The sequence below is a fragment of the Schistocerca gregaria genome, chromosome 4 (assembly GCF_023897955.1).
Source record: "Schistocerca gregaria isolate iqSchGreg1 chromosome 4, iqSchGreg1.2, whole genome shotgun sequence".
NCBI classification, from domain to species: domain Eukaryota; kingdom Metazoa; phylum Arthropoda; class Insecta; order Orthoptera; family Acrididae; genus Schistocerca; species Schistocerca gregaria.
In genome coordinates this window covers 220,775,584-220,796,420 of record NC_064923.1, presented here as the reverse complement: position 1 = coordinate 220,796,420, position 20,837 = coordinate 220,775,584, and the positions used below count along the sequence as shown (strand labels likewise).

The window sequence follows — 20,837 nt, the reverse complement described above, 5'->3', positions numbered from 1 at the left end:
CCTCTGTCCGCTAGGTAGCTCCACTGAAACCATGACCTTGCTCAAGCGGTTCAGGACGCCTCATGTCAGAAGTTACACGACAGAGTCGTTGTAAGCATACGTTTCCCACGAATTATCCGGTATGACGTGCTCGAAGGAAACTGTATATGGGTACGTTATGAGCCTAAGATACAATTTTAAAAATACGAAGGCATGGCAAAACTATGGACATAATTTTCTTGTCCTTGGTGCACTTTGGCTACAGCTCATACAAATGTAATCATCTTCCACAATGAAATTGATAAAAATGCAGTTTTACTCCCTCTGTGTTCTCTAAATGTGATTTAATCTGCCAATTACACAACGCAATTTCCATCCAACTTTCTCTTCCACAAACCTTACTCTCTAACCAATGTAATAATACTATTAACACCATCACCAAAAATAGCCTGTGGCTACAACACAGTACACCATCCAACGTGTAAAAATTTGTTTATAATCTCGACGGTTACTCCATTATTAATAACCATTTCCTGTACTTTGCGTCTGCTGTAAGCTATCATTTTTTCCTTCCTTCTGGCACCTCACCATTACATGTCTCTGCCGTGTTTTATTGCATTTGCCACATTTGATTGTATTTGCATTTTTTTGTATTTACACTGCTCCAAAGAATTGACCAGGACTAGATTCAAGATCAGCTATGAAACTATTTTTTCTCCTCTGTCACAAAAAGTTAATTACTGACACAGACGCTTTTCAGTTCTACTCTGACTGCTGCCCTTTCAGTTTCTATATTCCACAAAATCAGCACAAATTTCATGTCAAATCTCGATAATTTCTCAAGTTTATTCAATGGGCAAAAATAAAAAATGTTTACCTAATTCTAGTTCATCACTTGTGAGACTTAAAGTTTCCCAGTGTATAGATTTTTCCTTGACATTTCTTGGTACATGTGATAATTTGTTTTCCAAACTTGATGACTCTTAAATACAAATAAAGGTAGGGTCTGCACGGTATCAGCAGTAATATGGTCTTCTACCATAATAATGTACACACATATTAGCTTATCATAATTCAGAATTTTTACACAATAGCCTACACATAAATCTACATAGTAATACCCAATTATATGAAGGTCATTCCATAAGCCAGGGCAAAGCCTGCAGCAAACAGCACACTAACCAAATGACAGATTGCGACTGCATGTGAGAATGGCTCAGTACCAGCACCTGAAATATTTGGTGTGGGCTTGAACATGTCAAAAGATGGATGTAAGCAGAATGGAGCAACAAGCATACATGAAAATTGCCTTTCTCACTGACAGAAACACTATTACTCAGTGCCATGTGGAACTACAAGCAACTGTGGGTGGTACAGCCACAGTATTCTAGAGTGTCAACTTGTTAGGGATGGCCATACTGTCAACACCCAACACTGCTGCAAGTTTCTGCTGAACGATCTGTGATGCACACTTAAGCGAAAACATCCACCACCGCTGAATAATGCAATCATACTCCATGAATAATGCTACAGCCCACAATGTGGGCACCATCAATAATTGTGTGTTTCGATCAGGGTGAGATGTCCTCCCCCCCCCCCCCCCCCCCCCCATAATCACCAAATGTCACTCCATTTGACTTTGACCTCATTACACAACTGAAGAAGCCTTTGTGTGGGAGGTGCTTTGCAAAGAGGGCAGTTATCCTCATGGTATTTTGGCTACAAGTTGCACACATTGATGAAAATCCAAATGGCATTCAATGTCTTCCCCAACACTGACAATATTGTGTGGATGCGCTGGGGACAGTAAATGATTTTGGTTCATTTTTATTCCATTTGTACTTCTGCACTATAACTTTACACAGAGTTCCAATGAATGTTTCATTTCAACCTTTGCCATGACCTCCTGTGCTGGAATCCTATTTTTGTTGATATTCAGATACACACTGCTTTACCGATTCAATGCGCATTGTGGAAATCCTAAGTTGTCACAATATCACAAGATATACCAAAGTTGGAATGACCCCCATATATTCAGCATTAGATACAAAAGCCATATACACTTGACAAGCTTTCCTTTTTATGCTGTTGCACAGCAGAATAGTAAGTTAGTGCAGGAGCAAAATTTTGTTAAGACCAATGGAGACAGTCAACTGGCACATGTCTGCCAGCTAGGCAATCGTGTCATAAGCAAATTTCAACATGGGGGCCTGAAGCATAAGCAAGCTGTGGTGTCACCGCCAGACACCACACTTGCTAGCTGGTAGCCTTTAAATAGGCCGCGGTCCGGTAATATACGTCGGACCCACGTGTCGCAACTATCAGTCATTGCAGACCGAGCGCCACCACAGGGCAGGTCTAGAGAGACTTGCTAGCACTCGCCCCAGTTGTACAGCTGACTTTGCTAGCAATGGTTTACTGCCTACTTACGTTCTCATTTGCCGAGACGATAGTTTAGCATAGCCTTCAGCCACGTCATTTGCTATGACCTAGCAAGGTGCCATATTCAGTTACTATTGATATTGTGAATCATGTACCGTCAAGAGCGACGTTCGTCATTAATGGATTAAAGTTAAGTATTCCATCAGCTACGTCCGTTTTTCTAAATTCTAATTTCCTTGTACTGTTCCAGACCTCATGCCAGCCTGCGTGAGCTAAAACGCGTGCCTTTCGACCTCCTCTAGTAACATGGTGTTGGCTCTCCTGCCAACCACAACACAAGCTATGACCATGTTTCAACAGACCATGCAAAAGAGAAGCGAAGAGCAACTGATTCAACACTTCAATAACAGTACGGAACAGACAGGATGTGCTACTGCAACAAGGCTAAATACAGTAACTTCACTCATGATGCAACCTTTGCCCAAGGAAAAACTCTGAAACTTGAAGTTAAACACCAGAGCAGCTGAGAGCACTGTCGGTCTCAGAACAGAGAGCACATTTAGCATGTTTGATCTGATCAGCATTGATTGGGATGGGTGGGGGGGGGGGGGGGGGGGGGGAGATCATATCATCGCCTGCTACAAAGCCTGTTCTCCTCAAGCTTATTCTTAGAGTTAGACCATCCCATCTGCATTTGGGATACCAATGGAAGACCAACTGTGTTAAGTTGCAGGATACTCTGGTGAATTAAACAAGTGTCTACAAGCAGCTGCTAACTTGAAGTCCACTGCCATCCAACCATGGAGGGGACCTCTAAGCTGCAGTCCAGCTGGTCACAATGGTGAATGGCTGAGGATGGGGGCTGAGCTGATCTTCCATGGATGAAGAAACGAACTGCCCAATGGCAAGCTGTTCAACTTAGGCACCAGATGCCTGTGTCACCACTACTGGGGCAGTACACGTACCACTTTACTGGCTGTATGCTGAGACCACAACTCAGGCTGCGCTTGGTGCTGCTGGTCTCCTGCCTACACATTACCTCAACAACCGACAACAGGGGTATGCAGGTTTCAGGGACCGAGCCTAAGCACAGCTTCACTCATTAAACGATTCGAGGCTCTGATGGTAATCCATAGCCATGTAAGGCTGTGGGGACGCACAGTTGCCGCATCCTCCTGCAACGAGGCTTCAGCACTGACCACAGGCAATGGAGGACCTGGTCATTCCCGCTCACGCCGGTCATTCCCGCTCACGTTGTGGTGAGGTACGCATAGCTGATTGTCGCTGTTGCCACTTGTGATGTCGGGACGCGGAAGGGGACGCAAAGCTGCTGCCTTGGCGGAGTTGCTGCTCACGCTAGCAGGGACACCCGGCAAGAAGAAGAGGAAGACGGCAGCGCAGTGCTTTCGTTGCCAAAAGCTTGGCCACGTCGCCAAGCACTGCAGTGGAGCAGTTGCGTGCTTGAAGTGTGCGCAAGCACACGACACGCGCAACTGCAAAAAGCAGAAGGACGCCCCCTGTACCTGCGCCAACTGCGGCGGCTACAGGAGAAATTGGTGCGGGCCGGAGAAGAAGACGCAGAAGCAAGTGACCACCACACACGAAGAGGTGGTCACTTGCACGGAAGACGTCGTCACCAGGCGCCTTAACGACGCCGTACAAGAAGCCATGTCCGCCTTCAAATCTGCCATGGCGGAAGAGAGGGCGGCCATGCTGGCGGAACTGGGTGATGCTCGGCATCAGATTGCTGTGCTGACACAGGAGCTTCGCTCAGCCAAAGAAGTTCCCGCCACAACTGAAGACACCGCCACCCAGACGACTCCTTCACGTGAGAAGGAGTTCGCGACGGTGGCCACGCAGACCGACGAGCCTGCCGAAGGGGAGGCGACGCAGCACAAGGAGGACACCGAAGCTGCAGCGCAAGAAGAAGAGTGGTAAGAAGCTCCATTCCTCCCGCTCCCGGATATGTACAGCGCAAGCGCTGTAACGAAGAAGATCGCTGGGTCGCTTCGTGATGGCACATACCCCCACCACGACAACCCTTATCCCTTCGTTCCACCCAACCATCCTAAACCTCCATTCCCACATCACCCACTTGGGTATCCAGAAGGCCTTATAGGTCTTTCTAGGGAGGAATTCAACTTGATTGATTCCTACCCTATATTCACAGAGCTGCAAATGCACTGCATCATCATCTCTCTGGTCAACGGAGAGTTTGATAAAGAGGGAATCTGTATTTACGGGATCCCAACCGAGGCAGAGCCCAGCTGCAACCAGCAAGAAGAAGAAGAAAAGTCGTCATATCGACAAGACCAAGAAATAGGCCACTGGCACTCCTTGCCAGTCCAGATTCAATCCAACAAGTATAGACAGAAGACCCTACAAGATTCCCAGGGGAGTAAAGGCCAACAGGCCACAAACTTCCACTCAAACCTCCTCACAGTGAGGAAGTCATATTAGGAGCAGCAGCAGCAATGGAGGACCTGTTTTCAGCAAGTTCTTCTCTGGGCACTGACATGCCACCTCATGCTTTCAAGCAGTGAGGACTCTGCACAGTCGCTGCCAGGTTGCGTCACAAAGAAGATGGAATGATTGCAAAACTTTCACCTACAAATGATTGTTAATTGAATGATCTTTCATTACCACCCCGGCACTCTACAGTATCAATCACCCCTACTCCCTGTTCGACCTCCTGATAGCAAAGTGGCCCCTATCTTTGGTCGTAACACTGATTTCGGCTGTTGTTGCAGGGATTCAAACAAAGGAGTAAGCTCCACTGTATTGCACGAAGGCCAAATGGGGAGTTTCACAGTAAACTACAAGAGCAATGAAAGCTCAGCATCTGGCACGGTCGAATCTGGTGTAGAGGGCTGATATATTTCGATTGTGTTCATCTTCACGAACATCAAGTATCATTTCTACACAACTCACAAGGAAACATAAAGAAAATATGTAGTTGAATATGTGAAAATTTGAGGAAACATTTCCAGTGTTGACATACTAATCAAAAGAACACATTGGGACATGTCCTATAGACCAACAGCCAATCATAATTTCTTTAGAAATATATTTCCTGACATATTCCAAATCTCTCGAGGCTCTCCTCCATGCCGTTATCTGCAAAACACAATGTAAGAGTTAGTGATTCAATATTTTAGGGGGAAAAAGGTCAAAATTCTCCCAAAAGGTACCATGAAGGTACCTATGAAACCAAAAACATTTTGAAATAACAAAGGTGTGCAATATAATGCCCTTTCCAACAAATTAAACAAGTTTCTGCATTTCAAGCATTTGTTGCATCTCTGAGCTGAAATAGATTTGTAGGAACAGAGAGTAAGGTACCCTGTCCAGACATCCAGATTTAAGGGCCCTGAAACAATCAAACATTTTGTCAAATTTTACAATTTTTGCCAAATGTATGATGCGGTTTGACATAAGTTTTAAGTGGCAGAAAATTTGACAAGATGGCGATTGTTGTTTGTGTTGCTGTTCCACCACATATGTTTAGTGAAAAATGGTTTCATTAAAATTTAGCTTCCTGCATCGTGAATTTCCACAATGATGGAAACTATGATCAAGGGTAAAAACAAAATAGTAGTGGCAATTACCAAAATGGCATGTGTGTCAAATCTTTCCCAGCCATATCACACATAGGAAGAGGTTAAAAAGAAAATTGATATACTATGCACAACATACAAGTAGATGTGCAATAAAATAAAATAAAAAATATCGAAGTTCTTCTGTTTTCCCATGGACAATTAGGCTATATGTTCCCATGTTTGGTATTTTAATGAACTGCAAAATACTGACGTGACTAATTTACAGAACCATGGAAATAACAGGTAGAACCCGAAGGTCAGTCTAGTTTCTGAAGAAATTCAGGAATGCCTGAGGCTGTACTGACTAAAATTTAGCCTAGAAAACAGGTTAAATAAGGTAAACCTACATATACAGCATTTGTAGACCTGGAGAAGCTTTTTATAATTCTGACTGACTTCTAATCACTTAAGTCAGCAGAGATAAAATACAGGGTGCGAAAGGTTATCTTTTATACAAACCAGACACTAGTAATAAGAGCTGAGGGACATCAAAGCGGAGCAGTAGTTGAAAAGGGAGTGAGACACATTTGCAACTTATCCTTGATGTTATTCCATCACTACATTCAGGAAGCAGTAAAGGAAACCAAGTTCACATTTGGACAGGGAATTAGAGTTCAGGAAGATAAAAATAAAAACTCTGAGGTTTGCCAATGTCTATGTAATTCTGTCAGAGACATCAAAGGACTTGAACGATCTGTTAAATACAATGGATAGTGTCCTGAAAATAGGTGATAAAGGAAATATCAACAAAAATAAAATGAGGGTAATGGAATGATACTTTTCCTTCTCCTTCCTCTTTCTCTTCTTCCCGAAACATTTCTGCTTCTACATGCATTTGGTTGTGCAGTTTGGTCAAATAAATCAGGTGATGCCGAAGGAATTAGATTAGGAAATGAGACACAAATTAGTTGGTGAGTTTTGACATTTTGGCAGCAAAATAATGGATGATGACAAAAGTAGAGATGATATGAAATGTGGTGCTACAAAAGAATGCTGAAGATTAGATGAGAAGGTTGAGTAACAAATGAAAGAAAAAAGAAATTTCTGACACAACAGGACTAAAAGAAGGGACTGACTGATATGACCAATCTCGTTGCATCAAGGAACCATCAGTTTAGTAATTGAGGGGACGGAGGTGTGTGTGTGTGTGTGTGTGTGTGTGTGTGTGTGTGTGTGTGTGTGTGTGTGTACACCAGTCTTTCGACGGTGGAGATGGCCATCGCATGCTTGAGAATTTTATTATAACTGATGCGACTTGAAAACCGAGAAGATTTTATTCAGACAGGCTACTGCGAAACACTCAAAGGAAACAGATTTGTAGTAAAATGCTCATCCACTGCCAGAAAGGTGACCAATGTGGTCAGTAAACCCATTGCCTGGGAAAGGCAAGTTGCTGGATTTGAATAATTTGCCAGGTAGTTTCATAATACACAATGTTTTCAACATGGATAAGTTTTAGTTCCAAAAATATCACCACTTGAACAAAACTGAACTAAAGGAAGCTCAGTGACAATGCCCACAATTCACCTGATGAATAATGTAACTTTCTAATAATACCCTTGAGACTGGCTACAAAACTAGCGATTTGGATCCCTGAGCAAAATGTCCATCCACTGAACTGAATACTAGTGCATCTCCAAGGACGTAAAGCTTTTAAGTAGAAAAAAGAAAGAAAACTGTTGTTGAATAAAGCTTTGTTTATAAAGGTGTCACAAATTCATTCCAGCAGGCAAATTTGCAAGAAAGGTGATATGGACATCCTCTACTGCCACTGTAACACAATATGAAATGTCAGTAAAATAGAGAAGGGAAATCTGGAGGTTGCTGCAAGACAATGCTCCTGCACAGCTAACGTTATTGGTTGATAACTAACTAAATTTTAGTACAGAGGTGCCTTCACTACAATTGCCCACTTCACATGTGTCCTTTGCACTTGTTCCTGCAGTTTGAAATTAAATTAAACATAAGTCACTTTTTGAACCGTAAAGATGCAATGGAAAATTCAATATAGCAGTAAAGGCACTCTCAGATTAAAGGTGCTAAGAATGTTGTGCACACTGTACTGATATTAGCAAAGGTATGTGAATGCAAGTTGTTAAAAGGCTTCCATAAAAAGTTTTTGAGGGATGAGTTGAAAAGATCAAACAATAACTAGAAAAATAGGAAACTACACATTGAAAGAGGAGAAAGCAGAAATTATGATACCAAGGATAATTTTAACAACTATTTTTATTACATAAACATACAATTATTTTGTATAAAGGCTAATATATTTCAGTTCAATCTACTCTAAATTTTTCGTCTGGTAAAACTAATGGCTTTACCACAAATTTATTTTTCAGAACACTAGTTGCTATCAACTAATTAACATATAAAAATTATTACTTGCATCGCTGCATGGGACATTCAACAACAGAATGGTGGTGTGCTGGATCTGCCTTCTGATGTCCTGTTAGTACAATAAATAAATTCAGTTTCTATTGTTGCTGAGTACCATGTGCACTAATGGAGAGTAGGTGCAGATAATCTTATGACAGATCGTATAGTTTTGGAGCTCATTTTCAAGTAGTGCAGACAAAACAAAGGAGGATAAATATTACAAAATACTGTTGATGTAATTTTGTCACTACTAAGTGTGTAAATACAACTGTCTTTCTAGTGAGTTCGTTTTATTTGATAAAGCAAACCATAGAACTGGCCTCAGCGGAAACTCACTTGCTCACTTATCTAAACTCCATACGGCGATAAATGACCTCCGATAGCCAGCAACTCTGTTTCCACCTTTCAACAGCAAAGTGAAAATGGCTACTGCAACAGTGACGGAAAGCCATAGCTGCCTACCACTGCAGCAACAATGAGACATTGCCAAAGAAGTGTAAAGAAAATTTTGTTACAAGATTTGTCGCATAAGACACATGAAGCAGTCGTGCAGAACACACTTTGATTATCAGGGATTTTTTCATGCCATAAGGACTATAAATAGGTAAAAGTAGTACATGTTGTTACCACTCAGTGCAAACACAGAAAGTGGTCATAGAAAAATGCCTTCACTGTCTGCTATGACAGCTTGCTGTTAAAATTATTTCTAATGAGAAGGCAAAGGGAGTCACACTCCTGATGAAAAGACTGTCAGAGCAAAATATTAAATTCATGAAAGCAAATAGTGTGCAAATTACAGCAAGAGGGACACACTGCCAAGTGAAGTAGAATTCACGTCTCTACCCAGAAGAACAACAAACTGTACAAAAATTACTCCCTTATCAAGTGACGTTTTGTGTAATGAGTGATGGCAATTTAGTACGTCGTCACCAGCCGTTCGAGCACAGCAGAGGAAACCTTCAACAATGTGAGCACCTTTTGTTGTTGGAAGCAGCATATGAACGAAGTCTTTAGTACATACTGCAGTCTGGTTTTAGCATTCTTTATGCTACCATCTTAATGCAGCTTTGTGATCACACATTTTTCGAAACTTGAGTTCACACAGTGTTTTTTTTATGTGCAAATTTTCATACTCTTCTTAGAAATGTTTCTGAAGATAAAGCCACACAAGACAAACACAAGAGAAAGAAAATGACCTTAGAAATGAAATGTAAAACCATTGAATAGTGTGAATGTGGTGTGAGCACTGCTGATTTAGCATGCACATACAATCGGTGTACATCAACTATTTGCACCATCTTCAAGAATAAGGGAAAGATTAAGGAGATGGATGTTTCAAAGGGAGTGACAAGAGTATCTAAGAAACAGTTTCATATTCTGGGCGATGTCAAAAGATTGCTCCTTATATGGATGAATGAAAAGCAATTGCAGGGTGACACTATTAATGAGAACATCATTTGTGAGAAGGCGAGAATGATTTTCACCGAGCCTGTTAAGAAGACACCAGGATCAGCAGCAGCCGAAGAAGTGTTTAAGGGAAGCCATGGGTGGTTTGAGAAGTTTAAGAGAAGAACCACATCCACAGCATTGTGAGGCACAGTGAAGCAACCAGCTCTGAAACAAAGGTAGCAGAGAACTTAATCAGCAAATTCAAGATGCTCGTAGATTCTGAGGGTTATCTGCCACAACAGGTTTTTAATCGTGATGAGACAGGACTATACTATAAAAGATGCTGAAGAGTACCTTTATAACAGCAGAGGAGACTGCGCTGCCCAGTCACAAGCCAACGAAAGACCATCCACGTTGCTATTCTGTGCCAATGCAAGAGGCAATTTGAAAATTAAACTGCTGCTTGTTTGCCATTCAGAAACTCAATGAGCTTACAAAAAGTGTAAAGTCCAAAGTAGCAAGTCCCACAACAAGGCTTGGGTGACAAGTGACCTTTTTTGTGATTCTATCAATGAAGTGTTTGGTCCTTCTATGAAAAAATATTTACTTTAGGTAAATCTGCCACTCCATGTCTTGCTTTTTATGGGCAATGCTCCTGTCCATTCTCCAGGCATACAAAACACCTCCTTGACGAATTTTATCAATTCATCAAGATCCAATTTCTGGCTCCCAAAATCACTCCACTACTCCAGCCTATGGACCAGCAAATTATTTCTAACTTTAAGAAGCTCTACACTAAAGCACTCATTGAACATTGCTTTGAGCTGACTGAAGCTACCAATCTCTCTCTCTCTCTCGGTTTTGGAAATATCATTTCAACATCGTTCCCTGCATCAAAATGATCAAAAAGGTGTGGGAAGGGATTACCAGGAGAACCCTCACTTCTGTTTGGAAGAAGCTTTGGCCAGAATGTGTTGTCGAATGTGACTCTGAGGCATCTGAGTGAGTACCTGTGGAGCCTATAGTCAACGTGATTGTGTCTTTGGCCACGAGCATGGGAGTTAATAGCAAAGCAGCAATCTTCTGGCACAGTAAGAGATATGCTGAAAGCATGGGAATCAACTGCATCGTATACTGAAGATCACCACCCAAATAAAGCAGTAGCCACGTGGGCTATAAATTTATTTGATAATAATGCTGTGTTGCATTTTCACCAAGTGTTGAAGTATCGGCAGAAACAAATGACTATAGGTAGCCTCCTAGTAAATTATGTATCATAAATCATAAAGTATATAATACTGTATATGTACTCTTTGAATAAATGGCATGAATACGATAAAAGTTTTAGTACTTTTCTGCATGGAACGCATTACCATACTTTACGTTAATTTATATGGGATAAATTCTTTCACTTAATGAGTGTTTCGCACTGCTGGTAAGATTCTGGAATGAACTATGCTTGTTATGCAAAGTTCCACTGTGTACGTGTGTGTGTGTGTGTGTGTGTGTGTGTGTGTGTGTGTGTGTGTGTTTTTTTTCCTTTCTTTTCTGAAGTAGGCTTTGGCCAAAAGCTCAGCATGAAAGTCTTTTTGTTGTGTCGGTCTGCAACTCAATGCGTCATCTTCACAGTGAGTAGTATTCTACCCTTTTCATAATTGTTACATACAACATACTCTATTGAGGCTAAGAATAAATCTACAGAGCTGATTTATATACATTTAGAATTGTTTGTAGGTCACTGCTGGTATAATGAGTTCTCAGTAGATTGGTCTACATTGTGCTGCACAGATGCCTTAGAATATGAACCACATGAATGAACATAAATCTATGTAACACACTAATACACTGAACAACCACATCAGTTTTATTCACATCACAATTTACTGAAGTATCCAACATCTGTAACTCAACATCAATATACCAAAAGAACATTCTACAGACTTCTTCCCTAGATAATCAGTAATTAATTTTGTTCTTTTCCTTTTTAGCTTACAATGAGAAGAGCTTTATCTGCAGCAAAATAACACAGAAATTTGCAGTCATCTTGCAGCAGAGGTGTAGGTTCTGAAAGCGGGAGGTCGCCTACAATTGATAGTTTAGCGAGAGAGGTTTCTCCACTCCCATCACTACTGAAGCCATATTCTCCAGAGTCAATCAATAAGAATATCCATATGTATCTGAAACAACTAACACACTATGGAGAAAGAGAATTATAAGGGCGAGTTTGAATTTCAGGAAAGCATAGCTCATTTACAAAGCATACCGCATACAGAACATAAGTGTGACTTATTCCTGAGTACTGTTTGATTCTCTGGAATCCACACCAAGTTGGATTACAGGACGACAAGAAAGAGGAACCCAATGAAGTCTTTTCAACTTTTGTTGATTATGTTGACTGAAGCCAAACATCATTGTCATCTGAAGAAGACATGATGCTGTGTTACTAACATGATAACACTATAACACTATTATTGGCACACCATCTCATTGGTTTACCTGCCATAAATACATGTGTTTGACAATGCTTGTAAAAATACCAATGTGTACCATTATATAGCATGATGGTGCTGCACCACTGGCCAGATCTTCAGTTTACTTTCTGGGAAATACTAGGGTCAAGCACTACACAAAAAATTAACACTTAATAATATGTCTCTCTAAATCTCATGTTCATAGCAAAATTTAAGAATGCTGTCAACCAAACTGCTTTACCATTATATCCAGATGGTGCCTCTTTTCTAATGAACTAGTGTACATGTAGAGGAACAAAAGTGCAAGTGTCAAAACTGGCTAGACACATGAAATGAATGCTATAGCATCTATTCATTGCCTTAGTGTTTTTGCAAATCATATTAAATGTGGGTCCAAGATTTTGGTGATCTGTTGGAAAAACTAATAATGTGCTTCTCTAGCCAATTTATTTCTAGAGTGATTAAGGCTGGCCACAATGTTGCCATACTGAAAAACCAATTATTCACTTGTAAGTTGGAGCTACTAATTACATACCTGACAACAAAAAATTCTGAAACTGTAAATGAGACTTCTTCATTACCAGTTTATTTGAACTTCTCATGTAATGAAACTGTTTTCAATACTATTTTCAGATGTACAAAACTAACAGGAGAACATTATTTAAAACAATGGGAAATTCAGGAATGATTTCATTTGTTTTATTTCATTTATTATTTATTTTATTTATTAGAGCACCATTTATTAGTGCCTATGCCACTCGGAAATGATCTCAACCTGGAAAAACTTTGAAAGTTCATAAAAAACTGCTCAGTACAAAGAAAAAATGGATTTTTTGTTTGTAATGCTTTTCCATGTTAACGACTTTATTTAAAATAACCATTCATAATGTTTTTCTCAGTTTATTAGCCTTCTAACACTTTGCCGTCCACAAGTCTTGTTAAAATTTATTTGCTTGGCGCCCGCAGTGCTAATTCGGATTTCTTGGCTTGTCGCTGGCCGCTGTCACCTTCCCATTGATAACAAGCTTCAAACACACTGACTTGTGTGTGCTTTAATTTTTCCGGAAATCCTCTATTTTGCCGCATCGTTCCACAAACTCAAATTTTCTTTTCAAGTAACTTCTCTGCAAGTTCTACACTGTTATAATAATTATCCATGTAGAGGTGATTCCACTTTCCATAAGAAGCTGTCAATAGTGCCATCACTGTTTTTGCTAAAGATTGTCCAGTATTGGAATATATCTTGAATGAGGAAATGTATCCCGTACTCTAATCACACAGCATCCAAATGTGTATGCCATATTTTGTAATTTTCAACGGATTGTAAACTTTAAAATTTAATTGCCCTCGCCACAGTATCATTCCTTTATCAATAGAGATGTTTTGACTTAGATTAAAGATTTCGTTAAAACTTTTTGGAAAAATAATTACGAATTGCACTTTGAAATGCCAGTCGGCATGATCCGGTTTATTGTTGTTGTCGGAAAACTGTAAAAATTATTATATTTGTCTGAATCGGTTGCGGGACATGGTTTTGCAAAATACCGGTGTGTGTATCAACAGATTCATTGACCAATAATCACCGATCCTTGCTTTTCTTACAGTTCCCATAAGGATAGCAAGCCAGACCATTTTTCTAAGTTCAGGTCCCATAACGTCGACAAATTTGGCATTTTTTAAAATCCAGTTTCCTTCTATTGCAATTTTGACTTTAATACTTGTTGGTCTCATTGCTAATATATTCAAATAGATTTTCCCAATATATAATTCTACGTTATCCACGACGCTCTGTGTATCTTTGGGAAACGTGTGTGGTCCCGGAGATCCTTCAAATTTATTATTGATCCTCAGTAAATCATAGTCTGTCTTCTTCGTCTGATTCAACAGAATCAGTTGGCAACTGTAGCACTCCCCGAATTCTTCTTGGACCTATTTCACTATCTTCCAATGATCCTGCTTCATTTTCATTATTTTGATATCCAGTGTAGTCTTCCCAATCTGCCAAGTCGTCCGGAACGTCAGACAAGACATCCGCGCATTCATCGTAAATAATTGTATCGTCTCTTTCGTCTGCCACGATGAAAGTGCACAAATACTTGTTGGTGTGTGTAACTTATTGTTGCCTAAACAAAACACCAACAGAATGAAAAAGATACTAAAGTGTTGTCACCGGCCACTGCGCGGTACTACGCTCATGACACCACTGTGGTGTCGCTGGCCATTGACCGCTATTTCGCGCACAACACCACTGTGGTGTCACCGGATGGCAAAGTGTTAATTGTATTAATTAGAAATCTATTAAATTGTCAGCCCTCATATTTTTATAATCTTGAAGAGTGTACCTCCAGAATAAGCAAGTAGTGTTATTGGTATTTTCTGTCAATAGTCGACTCTGGTGAAAAGCACTCAAGAAAATACAATTACAGATATGTACACTTTGAACACAGGCTCATCATACTTGACTGTTGTCCTAGAACAGCATACAAGACACCCAACAAGGAAAGAAAGCTACTTTCTTTTGATAAGCGCAATATATTTGTGACAAATCGCACTTATGCAAAGTACAAGCTTTTATTACACTGCTGACAGCTTCAGGCACATGCCTGAAATTGAACAGAGGAATGAATCATATGGATGCATCTTAAGAGATAATTTAAATGAAAGGCAAAAAGATTAATTCCGTATGAGTTTGAAATGACGTACTATACCTACACATGCACAATAACGATATAAATGTAATACAAACACATGCCGATATGCAATAAAATGTAGCCATGCAAAACTTGCCATTTGAAGCAATAAAAAGAATATCTTTATTACCATCATGAGAAAGTTTTACAGGAAAATTACTGGAAAATATAGCTATCTACAAACTATAAATGTAAAATTTCACTCTTACAAAATTTTAATTAGTACTAGAACGAAGAACTCATGGTACCTGTAACATTTAGAAAACCACTGCTTCAAAAAGAAAAAAAACTGAACATGTCTATTTTAAACATGGTTTAAAGAATCATCATTGGCCTTCTTCACCAAAATAGAAAATATGGACAAGATAAACCTTTCCTTATGCCTGTAAGACTGGTCGTTCGTGCTTCCCTTGCAGTTTATCATTAGTAATAGAATATCCTGTTCCACCCTGAAACGAGATAATGACCACCATTAAATAACAATTTTTGCTATCAAATTTGCATGAACAAAAAAGTTTAACAGTAAACTAACCCGTTGCATTGGAATAATATCCTTTTCTGTGAGTTTTTCATTGGTCAGTGGGTGAAGCCAGTCTTTCTTAATTATCTTCTCAACACATTCCATTGTTACCACATCTCCCCTGCACATATAACATAGAATCATTACTAAAATTACAAAACCTAAGAGTGTCAGCAAAAAAATATTATGTCCTAAATGTTATTTCTGTTTGTGAAGCTTAAAACAGTTTTCAAATTTCAGACATAATCTGTCAAGTTAGTAAAACAGTTACAAAAGTGCTGCAAGTGATGACGCAAGAAGGTTAACTTGTTTAGGATTTTTTTAGTTCCTTATGTAAAAGGCATAATGATCTGAAACGATAGATTGTTGTACTCGTCATCTTTAAATTGCTGAATATCGCAGGAACCTCTGCTACTACTGATTATAGCTGATGCATTCAAGAAGAGAAAATCCTCTGGTTACAGAAATATTGTAAAAACAAATGGCTGCCTTTTCTTTTTTCTTTGATCTGTACTGATTTAAAACAAATACAAAAAACAGAATGTTTAAGATGAAGCAATGCACAAGCTAATTTAACAGGAAATTAATTCAACAGAAAAACTTGCACTTGAGGAGATACTACTTGTAAGTGAGGGGGGGGGGGGGGGGTGGAAGGCAAAATAGACAATAGCCAAAAAGTTTATAGTTCTCATTTTTAAAAAGTTGACATAAAGAGGGATGCACAAATCAGCTTCTGGGTATCATTGTCTTCATTTCCCCTGTATCCAGTATCAGACCTGGTTCTCCATTTTCCCCCTTATTTCCACCATTCTTTTTCTATAACTGTTCAGTTCCAGTCCAAATTCCTTCCCCTTAAACTTGTCTAAGAGAGTTATTCCTTCTTTTTCTAGGACTTCCTCTTATCCTAGAACTTGGTCTTCATTATTCCTTTTCACATTCTTCCATCTTCTACTTTCTTTAGATGTCCATACAATTTTAAACTGTTGTTCTCAATTCTCTCATCAGCTTTTGTACTCCAATTTCATTCCTAAAATCTTCATTTCTCACTGTGCCTCTCCTCTTTTTCCCTAACATACGTCTTAGAAACTTCATTTTACTGACTATGATTCTATTCTCCTCTCTTCTTGTCACTGTCCAGGTCTCCAATGAACATATTAGCATGGGCATAAATTATGTCTTGTACTCAACTTCATTGGCACCTCCTAAAGGATGCCACTTGGATACAACTAAAGAGCTTAATTTTTATTAATAAAAAAAATCCACATCTGCTGTATAAAGAACAACATGATTTCAATAAGAAAGCCTTTTTTTTGAAACTTTTTTATCTGTTATGATGCCTCATCCCTGATTTTCGCCTTTGTCAAGGTTATTTTCTTTTTTTAACAGCTTGCACTTTTCTAACAGTGGCTTGATTCATCACTTATTTCATACTGGCTGTTTAGTGTATATGCATGACCCACAGAAACTAGTTTGCTATAGTCTGATTCACGGACAGTGGCATTTAATGCAGTTCAGGCACAAATGGGAATTGTCTTGTTGCCAGTTCCAAGCAACAACTGCGGTATGCATATACATCTGCTCTGTGCTTGAAGAATGTATTGTATCTTGCAAATTATGCCTCTCACTTGCCTATGTAGAATTTGTCACTTACTACCACCATCAACGATGTCAAATCGCATCAAACGGAATAAAAATTCACAAAATAACTCGCTACAATCACATTTAATGCTCTCACTGGCTACGACATTGAAAGCAGAACACTACTGAATGTTCATTGCCTGTTGGAGAATGCATGGCATAGGTGTACAGATAAGCCTAAATTCGACTGCCATCTTTTGCGACTCCAACTATAGATGTGAATCGCACCTGACAAAAATGGCATCTACCCTGCTTCTAGTATACATGTAGCTTATCTACACCAGTAGTTATGCAAGTGTGTGCTAGTTTTGACTTTGACAAAGGCTTTCTCTAACAGTCTATATTATACTGTGAGTATTTTAAATTTTATCTTAATGATTTAAGAGCTACTTATTTTACACTGTTAAACAGTTATTGGTAGCCATCAGTTCCAATAACCAGAGTGCAGATATGTTCACACTGCAAGCACCCCTTTTGGCTCCTCTCAGTTGACAAATTATTCAAGTGTTTATAGTTTTGTATAAAAGTGAGTTTGATTTGTAGCTTATTTTCTTAGTATTTTACTATCCCATTTTCTTTCTTTTTAAACGGATCATCCTGTGACAACCTGCTAAGAAATCGGAACTGGTAATGATGCTACTTGTGTGTCCTGATGCTGAAAATACAGTCTCTGTGTTGCACTTCATCAGTGGGCCTAGTCTGTGTATACTTTCTCACATAAAAACCCTGTCAGTAGTGTATATTTATCATAAAAATATACTATTAGCACATTTTATGACAAATAAACAAAAGTTTTAAATAGTTTGCTTCAGTTTTATTTTGTAGGTAATTGTGTTTACTCTTCTACTCCACTCTGCTTCCACAAAAGTAATATGTTAACAATGTTAACACCCCCCCCCCCCCCCCCCCCCCATGTGCTCTTGCAGATTGTAGTGCACATGTAGCTGCAGGAAGAATCAGGTATTCAATATCTGTACTATGTAAACCAAGTAATACCATCAAGGAGGTGAAGTGAAATGAGAGACTAAATCGACTCTTAGTCTATAGATTAGTGAGTGGTACTAAGAGCAGAGAGTGTACAAATTATACTTCTAAAGCAAATTATGTCTTTCAATAAGTTCTCTTTAAAACATAAAAAAGGTACTTACGTTGTTCTAATAACAGCACAAGGGACAGAATTACTCAGGACATCATGAGTAACAGCACACATATATCGACTTTTTTTGACAACAAGTGGTTTCTTGTCATCAGGATCATTCACTTCTTTAAATTTTACGTTAATGAGGTCCTTGACCCTCAGTGGCTTGCCACTTATAGGGCAGTAAATAGTTTTATCCTGTATAGACAATATACAAATTAGATACAGAGTATTATCCTATCACATAGCAATCTTAACTATACTCACATTGTACTATCTGTTAAATCCGCAAAGAGGCAGATGATATTACCAATACTTCCTTTTAGGAGGTGCAATTCTAGTGCAGACAACAGAAGCATGCACAAATAAGCAATTGATAGCACTCTTAGCTTTTGGAACCACAGCTTCGTTCTTTAAGAGAGAAAACAGGAATCAACTGGTGGAGGTAACAGAGAAGGACAACACACTTGACACTTATGTTAAGAGGGATCAACAAGGATTTAAGAATAAGTGAGCCATCCTGGTTGCTCCTAAGCATTTATAAACCATCTTAGGAAACAAACAAGGAGGAGGTGGGGGTACATTGATGCTGCCACGTGCTGCACTCACCTCCTCGTTTGAATAAAATCTTTGTCCCGCCAGCCGTTTCTTCAAATTGGAGAACAAATAGTAGTCCGAGGGAGCCAAGTCTGGAGAACAGGGGGGGATGTGAAATGAGCTGGAATCCTATTTCCATTAATTTTGCAACCACAATTGCTGAGGTGTATGCTGGTGCATTGTGGTGATGGAAAAGGACTTTTTGTGGTCTAATCGCCAACATTTTTCTTGCAGCTTAGTTTTCAAACATTTCTACACGGCAGCCTACATGCCAGTATGTATTTAACATCCAGTAAATTTTGCAGCTCTGGAACTGTATTCTGCTGGGTGGCACACATCAACAGGACAATGCCGTCTTCATCGGAACCACTGGAATCACTTCACCATTGTCTTTGCTGGCATACAATCTTCGAGTTTTTGATCAATCCCCACAGATGGCTATAGGTGATCCCACAATCAAATATGATTGGCTATCTCTCTTATATATTTTTTCACATATTGACTAAATTCTGTCTATAGCAGTTGCTTTATATAATGTAAAATATATATTTCTTCATTTGTTATTAGCTTTTGTGTAACTATTCTGTATATACCTTATTGTAACAACTGTTTTATGTACTGTATGCCTGACTGGCTTTTGGTAATGTAATTCAGTGTGCACTGGTGAAGCACTGCGTATTTAAGCATCAATTATGTATCTCTCCTTAGCAGTTGACATTCATGGAGTCATAACATCTGCTCCGTTCACCGCCACTGCCTACCATCAGGGTATAATTTCTTCTTTTAATATTTGTTATACATGATGTATTTCATATATTACTGCTATTATCAGACAACCCTCTAAATGCATTCTGTGCCCATACTTCAGTATAAACATCTGAGGATGGTCATATAATGATCAAATCTGGTAACCACTGAAATAAATGTTTCACTGTGGTCGAGACTGTTTGTAATCCATTTGTAAAGTACTTTTAGCCAGATTCCTGTTTCTCCACAAGAAATGTTCTTAAAAATTACATATACAAATGGTGGTAGTATCGCATTCACAAGGTTAGTCATTTGTACTCAATTGATTAATGTAAAAAGGTTTCTGCCACAATTATGGCCACACAACAGGAATTAACAGACTTTGAATATGAAATAGTAGTTGGAGCTAGATGCCTGGGACATTCCATTTCTGCAATCATTACGGAATTCAATATTCTGACTTCTGTAGTGTCAAGAGTATGCTAAGAATACCAAATTTCAAGCATTACCTCTCAGCATGGTCAACACAGTGACTAACAGCCTTCACTTAATGACTGAAAGTAGCGGCATTTGCATAGAGTTGTTAGTACAAACAGACAGGCAACACTGCATGAAATAACCACAGAAAAAAATCAACATGGGATGTACAATGAATGTATCTATAAAGACAGTCCAGCGAAATTTGTTGTTAATTAGTTTTGGCAGCAGACAACAGATTCAGGTGGCTTTGATAACATCACAACACTGCCTGAAACGCCTCTCGAGGGCTCATGGCTATGTAGTTGGAAGCTGGACAACTGGAAAACCATGGCCTGGTCAGATGAGTACAATTTCAGGTGGTAGGTGCTTATGGTAGGGTTCAAGTGTGGCGCATACCCCACGAAGCCATGGATCCAAGTTGTCAACAAGGCACTGCAAGTTGGTGGTGGCTCCAGAAAGGTATGGGCTGCATTTATATGAAATGGAGTAGGTCCTCTGGTCCAGCTGAACCAATAATTGGCTGGAAATGGTTATGTTTGGCTACTTTGAGACCATTTTCAGCCTTCATGGAATTCATGTTTCCAGACAACAATGGAATTTTTATGTTGACAATATGCCATGTCACCAGGCCACAACTGTTCGTGAATTGTTTGAAGAAAATTCTAAATAATTCGTTCAAACAATCTGGCCACCCATATCATCCGACATGAATCCCATCAAAAATTTATGCGGCATGTTCAACAAATTAGTTCTTGCACAAAACCATGCACCAAAATGGCAAAATGGCTCAGTATTTCTGCAGGGAACTTCCTATGACTTGTCGAGTCC

The 20,837-nt window shown here is 39.3% G+C and overlaps 1 protein-coding gene and 1 long non-coding RNA gene across 2 annotated transcripts in view; one reads left to right on the top strand and one right to left on the bottom strand.

Annotated features, from left to right (window-relative positions):
- The first annotated feature begins 30 nt into the window (after window positions 1-30).
- LOC126267122 (uncharacterized) lies at window positions 31-19,723 on the top strand. The gene is made up of 2 exons (XR_007548960.1): window positions 31-150; window positions 19,088-19,723. It is a non-coding gene; the product is annotated as an uncharacterized LOC126267122 (long non-coding RNA).
- The window catches only part of LOC126267121 (nitric oxide synthase-interacting protein homolog), a 49,221-nt gene continuing 43,372 nt past the window's right edge, over window positions 14,989-20,837 (bottom strand). Inside the window, exons 6-8 of the mRNA XM_049972036.1 lie at window positions 18,196-18,383; window positions 15,422-15,530; window positions 14,989-15,338 (exon numbers count right to left, since the gene is read on the bottom strand). Coding sequence (XP_049827993.1) covers window positions 15,267-15,338; window positions 15,422-15,530; window positions 18,196-18,383 — 369 coding nt within the window. The 3' untranslated portion in view covers window positions 14,989-15,266. The remainder of the gene's footprint in view (window positions 15,339-15,421; window positions 15,531-18,195; window positions 18,384-20,837) is intronic.